The sequence below is a fragment of the Euleptes europaea genome, chromosome 11 (assembly GCF_029931775.1).
Source record: "Euleptes europaea isolate rEulEur1 chromosome 11, rEulEur1.hap1, whole genome shotgun sequence".
NCBI classification, from domain to species: Eukaryota; Metazoa; Chordata; class Lepidosauria; order Squamata; family Sphaerodactylidae; genus Euleptes; species Euleptes europaea.
In genome coordinates, this window is record NC_079322.1 from 48315997 (window position 1) to 48322321 (window position 6325).

Here is a 6325-nt window from a genome sequence, read left to right on the forward strand (position 1 = left end):
TCTACTTGTTTGCCTGTTCAAACTCGCGCATGCGCCCTCCCCCTTCAGTGGTCGTCCTGGGTTGGTGGCTAACCCAGTGCCTGTTTCTTTTGCGCGGAGTCAGGGAACACGACTTTCTAGGGCGAAATCAGGAAACGGGCATCTCCAGTCCAACTCCTGGGGTTGCTAATATCATTTGTTTGAGCGCGCGAGGCAGGGCAAGGGCGTTCTGAATGGAAAGCGCAAGCAAGGCTCTCGGTTAGACAACCCCCGCAGGCCCCCGGGAAGGCCTGAGGGGGTCCTCGAGTGACATTGGGCTTCCCTCGAGAAGAACGGAGACGGGCTAAGTGGCGTCGAGGAGGCTGTTCGGATTTCGGTCGTTTCGCCGCCATGTTCCGCCTCATGATAAGCCAGGCTAAGAAGCATCCAAGCGTGAGTGTTTCTGGGGCTGGCGGAGACGGCCGCCGGTCTTTTCCTACGTCTTCCGAATTTGCGCCCCTCCCCCCGCCTCTTCTAATGATGTATATGCAGTACATACATGCAGTATATATATTGCAATCATATGTGCTCAACGCATATATGTATATCTTATATATGCAGTATATATATGCAGTCATATGCACTCACGCATATATGTATATATTATATATGTAGTCATACACTCACTCATATGAGTGAGTGTATGATTACACACACACACACATATATATATATATATATGCATGAGTGCATATGACTGCATATATATATATACACTGCATATAATATATATATATGGATGAGTGCATATGACTGCATATATATACACTGCATATAATATATATATGGATGAGTGCATACGATTGCAATATATATACTGCATATTATATATAGATATATATGCAGTATATATATTGCAGTCATATGCACTCATTCATATAGGCATATTATATATGCAGTGTGTGTGTGTATATATATATGAGTGCATATGACTGCAATATATATACTGCATATATATTGATATATATAATATGCAGTATATATATTGCAGTCATATGCACTCACCCATATATATATTATATGCAGTGTATATATATATATGCAGTCATATGCACTCATGCACATATATATATATTATATGCAGTATATATATGTGTGTGTGTAATCATACACTCACTCATATGAGTGAGTGTATGACTACATATATAGTATATACTGCATATATAAGATATACATATATGCGTGAGTGCATATGACTGCATATATATACTGCATATATAAGATATGCATATGTCCTTTGAGTACATATTGCAATATATATACTGCATGTATGTACTGCATATACATCATTAGAAGAGGTGGGGGGAGGGGTGCATATATATACACACACACACACACACACATACACATGTGTGAGTACATAGGACACCTTGACTACAGCTCTGAAGTGGCTTGAAAATACTGCATTTGAAGCAAACTGCTTGGGTTTTTTCCCATTTTCTCTTCCCCTACCATCTTCATTTCTCTCTTGGGGTACGTGGTTGATGCCTCGTGAGCTCGGCTAAACTCGAGTGTTTATGGGTTGGCCTCTTTCATGCCGTCACAGCAGGAGTGGTTGATGCCCTGGTTATCTGCTAAGGGTATTCTGCTGTTTCAAAGCCACAGAAGGGCGAGGCTACCTTCAATCTCGTGCTCTGTTTACTATATGAAAGATCCCCCCCTTACCATCCTTCCCTTTTGTAAGTAAATTCCTTCATGGGTTTTTTTCCTAGTGCAATTGCAAACTGATCTGAGGTGGCCAGTCGCAGTTTTTAAAAAGTTTTTTTATGACCTGGAGTTTGTTGGAGAGCAATCAACACCTTCCTCTCTTAAAACTACAATTTTCATGCTTCTTTGCGTGTTGTTCTACCTGAAACTCTGTTCTAATAATATAGGTGAGGTTTTAGGAAGGCCTCCGATAGAAAAAAAATGGTGTGGAAACAGTACTGCATCCTACAGAATTCAGCTCTCTTACCCATAAGTCTTCTGTCTTCTGTAAGGCCATTTATGCAGGGTCAGTTTTGATGCTCGCTCAAAGCTTTTTTTAAATGGGACCTTTAAAATGCCTGTTCACGATCCCAATGCAAAAGGAGGAATTCCACCCCCACATTTGCCTGCTCCTTTGTTTGCATAGCCATGGGCAATGGTCGTTTGCATAGCTAGGCCGCATTTGTGATTTTTCATGGTTCCTTCAGTAAATGCTTCAGTGCAGGGGTGGAGCAAATACAAAAGGTCCCGTTAAAGGGGCTGTTAAGAAATGCGAAGCAGGTATGCACCGGCTTCGAAAATATGCAGGGCACTTCAGCCTGGAACGCACTGCTAATTACCAAGCATAAATGGCCTAAGAGTTCTGGCAAGGTTTACTACGCTGTTGGCTAGCGCAAGAGCTTCCTTTTTCAGTACTCTTTCTTTTCCATTTAACTGTTTTCTTCTTGCATATTACCACATGCTTCCATTTTTTCCATCCCTAAGTATCTATTGTATAATAATGTATGGCTTATTGACTGGCCAGATACATCATGACTTTCAGATCTGTCCTTTAACATCACAACTTTTTATTTCTTATAGTTGATTCCTCTCTTCTTGTTTATTGGCGCTGGAGGAACTGGTGCAGCGTTGTACATCATGCGTCTGGCTCTTTTCAATCCTGATGTCTGGTAAGCATCACTTCTTCAGTGGTGTTCTCATTTAATTGAGCAGTATAAGGTGACCTGTTACAGCATAAAACTTACTGATTAGCATTCTTAGTGTGAAATTTGGCAGTGCTTGAGTTGTAAAATTTGGTTATGTCTTGTGCATAGTAAAGAACAACTTAACTAAAAAAGTTTTGGGGGCTTTTAAAAATAGAAAATATGCACAGTTTAAAATAAAGTGACTCATTAAAGTAAATATGAACTCTTAGCCAATTTACTTTTAGTCAATTTACTGCTTATAGAGTATGCAGGATCGAGTTGCAAGCATCACTCTTCATTTCATTACAAACTACCACTGTCCATGCTAAATAGAAGAAAAAATTCATATTTCTGTGATACCATCATTTGGCTGTTCAATTATATCTTAAAATATGGTTGTTAAAATAGACTGTTTTTCATCATAATTTCCTGGGTTACCAGATCTCTGTGCTTATAAATGGTGGTGGATGGCAGGGCTTAATTATGTTAGTGAGAATCTCCAGGACTATGTGTAACTAATGGTTATGCCATACACTGCATTAACTTATTTTATGAACATGTAGTGGTTGCTGTAGGTTATACTTTTGTCATATTTCTCTACGCAGTTGGGACAAGAAGAATAACCCAGAGCCTTGGAACAAGCTGGGACCCAATGACCAGTACAAGGTATTCTGTCAGAGCTTTTGACTAGTTATACTATAGGCCTTTGACCTCTCTGCACTGAAAAGAAAAACCTTCTTGACTGAGTGCCTGGCAGGCCTATTCCTGAAGGGGGGAGCAGTTAGGCAGTGGCCGGGAGTGCCGCAGCCACATTGCCTCCACAGAGGCTTCCAGGCTGCTGCAAGGAAAATAAAAGTACTTTTAAAATGACAAAGAAGAAAATGCCCCCATAGAAAGCAACGGGGTTTCACCACCAAAAAGGTGGTGTGGCAACGCCGCTGCTCGAGGGGGCGTTTCTGGGCCAAAGGGGGTCAGGAAGCTGACTAATCAGTTCCGCCTCTTGGAACACCCGGGGAACGCCTCCCCACGCCGGTGTGGGCTTTCCGTTCTGGGAAATCCCTGCTGTCGTAGCTGTGCTGGCAGCAGAGGCCAGCGGAGCTCCACGGCTCCCAGACACCGGCATGTTTGCCCCTCTGCTGGAGTAGGTGCCACCTTATTCTGTAATAAGTTGGGACCTACACCAGCATGGGGTCACGCTGGCTTCTAAGGAGTTCTGCCACTCCCTTCAGGAATGAGCTCTAAATGTAGAACAACCCTGGGCACCTTCTGACTCTTAATTATTCCAGGGGTGGGGAGCTTTGAAATCTGAAGCTGTAAGATCAAACTTGCTTAGGCATTCTTATTAATTTATTTTGCTGAAATGTTGAAATTTTTCACTGATTCCAATAGGGAATGTGTCGTTTTAGCAAAAGAATTCTAAAATTAAATTAAACTGCCTGTGTAGCGCTTCTATGCACTGAGATAGTTTATTTAATCTGAGAATGTTTTTTTTTTTTGTCTGGAGTCACACTAAAATGTCTTGTAGGCAGATTCAGTGTAAACAAGCTGCCCTTGTATAACAGCCTACCAGTTAAGGCAATCTTAGCTTCACTGCCAAAGAAAGCAGAATGTTCTTTCTCCTATATTTGGTTTTGTATAAAAGATCTCATCCAGCTGTGTTTCTAAAAGGGGCCATATTGGCTTTTGAAAAGAATAAATATGTAGAGTTGACTTAAAATAACTTCAGATGTTTTAGTAACACTTCCTTGGCAGAACATTGTTCCAAGATCTGTAGAGGTTTACTATTTTACAGATGCTGAAACTTAGTATGGTAATACTAGTATGCATTCTTAATTGGGCTACAACATTTAATTGGTTACGAAGGTGCCCTGGGTTGGGCAGTAGGTGATGTAAAAGACTCTGGAGAGCTGCTGCCAGTCTGAGTCGACAATACTGACCTTGACGGACCAAGGGTCGGGCAACTTCATGTGTGTTCATGTGAGTTCATCTCAAAATAGTGTGCATTTCTTCAAAGAATTTATGTGCAGATATATGCAAATAAAGGTAAATGTAGTCCCAAGCACTGGGTCATTACTGACAGATGCGGTGATGTTACATCATCATGTTTGCTAGGCAGACAATGTTTTACGGGGTGGTTTTCCATTGCCTTCCCCAGTTGTCTACACTTTACTGCCAGCAAGCTGGGTACTCATTCTACCAACCTCTAAAGGATGTATGGTATATGCAAATATTGATTAAAACTTACACAGTTAATTTTAAAAAATTCTTAACTCTGATTCTGCTTCAAGTGTCTTAGCATAGATACAGAGTTTTCTGCACTCTGGAGAACAGGATCATTAATAGTACATTCTTAACATTGCAGTACTGTTGTAGAATTAAATGCAAAGATTTCTTCCATTTTGTGAGCTGAAGTAGATTCTGCTTTCAGATGGCTTGAATTTTGCAGAACTGTGGTGGTGTCTACGCCATATGAAATTGTATGACAGCGGAAACAAATGTATCTATTATTTGATATTGTGCTGTTGTTGGCATTAGTGTTAAAACAGTACTGTACTGAACTTACCAATACCTTTGAGCCTTCAGCAGTATCAGGAATATAAATACACAAAAAGGGACTCATGGGGGGTAGGTGAGAATGCTGCATCCCCCCAGCTGACTCACCTATCCACCTTCGGACTCCCACTCCTTCACCAACAGGAACCAGCAAAAATTTTGAGGGGGAGTCTTGCCCAATTCCTGCTCTGTCCACCCGACTGCTACCCTCTCATCACTCTGCCTGACCAGCCCTCCCCACCACTCTGTGGGGAGCAATGGCGGCAGCAGCTCCCCTTTGCCCCCACCCATGTGCCTCTGTCTGTCTGGCTCACACAGTGGCAACAGCTTCCCCCCTATCTCCCACAGCCGGCCAATAGAGGTGTGATGTCTGTTTAAATATTGAGATAAGACAACTTAAAAGGACTGTAATTATGGTACCTTTGCAAAAGGCTCTTTCACTGCATAGTGAGCCATAGTTCTAAAACTAAGAATTAAAGAAGAATGCTTCCATTCTTCTTTTAAGCTGAGATCTTGCTGGCTATGCAGGAATGACTTGTCTTTAGAAATAAATAGAAATAAAGCAGGATATTGCAATAGGCCCATAGTAATGAATCTGTAACTGCAAACTCTAACTTTGCAAAAAAGTATGAAATAGCACAAATCCAAAGAAACTGGATGTAACTTTTTAAATACAAGCATGATTCTTGTCTTAACATTTTTCTCTTCTCTAGTTTGTTGCAGTTAACATGGACTACAAAAAGCTGAAAAAAGAAGGCCCAGACTACTAAAGAATAAACCCTACTCCCTTACAAGCTGCACAAAGTGAAGGTCTTCCGGAAGCTGTCCGCACAACTCATACACTTAATCATCCAGGAAATATTGAATTTTGTTGCACATGGCACTTCAATCATGTTTTGGAAAAGAGCTTGTTGGGGCTTAATAAAATTCTGAAGCTTGAAATCTTAATACTGTCATTTTTTGTGAAACAAGAGTTTCCTGACGGGCAGTTGCCTAAAATAGATGTTATAACTGATTCAAAATACAATTTAGCTAAAACTGCATATGTGAACTATAAGTGAAAAATAAGGTTTCTCAAAAAATAATAATTAAAAGCAGCTACG

General features: G+C 40.9%; 1 protein-coding gene across 1 annotated transcript; it reads left to right on the forward strand.

The window, feature by feature from the left end:
- The first annotated feature begins 339 nt into the window (after positions 1 to 339).
- Positions 340 to 6031, forward strand: NDUFA4 (NDUFA4 mitochondrial complex associated). The gene is made up of 4 exons (XM_056857766.1): positions 340 to 411; positions 2566 to 2654; positions 3275 to 3335; positions 5936 to 6031. The coding sequence occupies exons 1-4, from the start codon at positions 370 to 372 to the stop codon at positions 5990 to 5992; spliced, it is 249 nt and encodes an 82-aa protein (XP_056713744.1). The 5' UTR covers positions 340 to 369; the 3' UTR covers positions 5993 to 6031.
- Positions 6032 to 6325: the final 294 nt, after the last annotated feature.

What these genes read in the sequence shown, in the direction of transcription:
- NDUFA4 (XM_056857766.1), top strand. Translation starts at nt 370, where the DNA reads ATGTTCCGCCTCATGATAAGCCAGGCTAAGAAGCATCCAAGC. An exon ending in CTTTTCAATCCTGATGTCTG is followed by an intron (nt 2,655 to 3,274) that starts GTAAGCATCACT and finishes TTCTCTACGCAG; the next exon opens with TTGGGACAAGAAGAATAACC. An exon ending in GACCCAATGACCAGTACAAG is followed by an intron (nt 3,336 to 5,935) that starts GTATTCTGTCAG and finishes TCTCTTCTCTAG; the next exon opens with TTTGTTGCAGTTAACATGGA.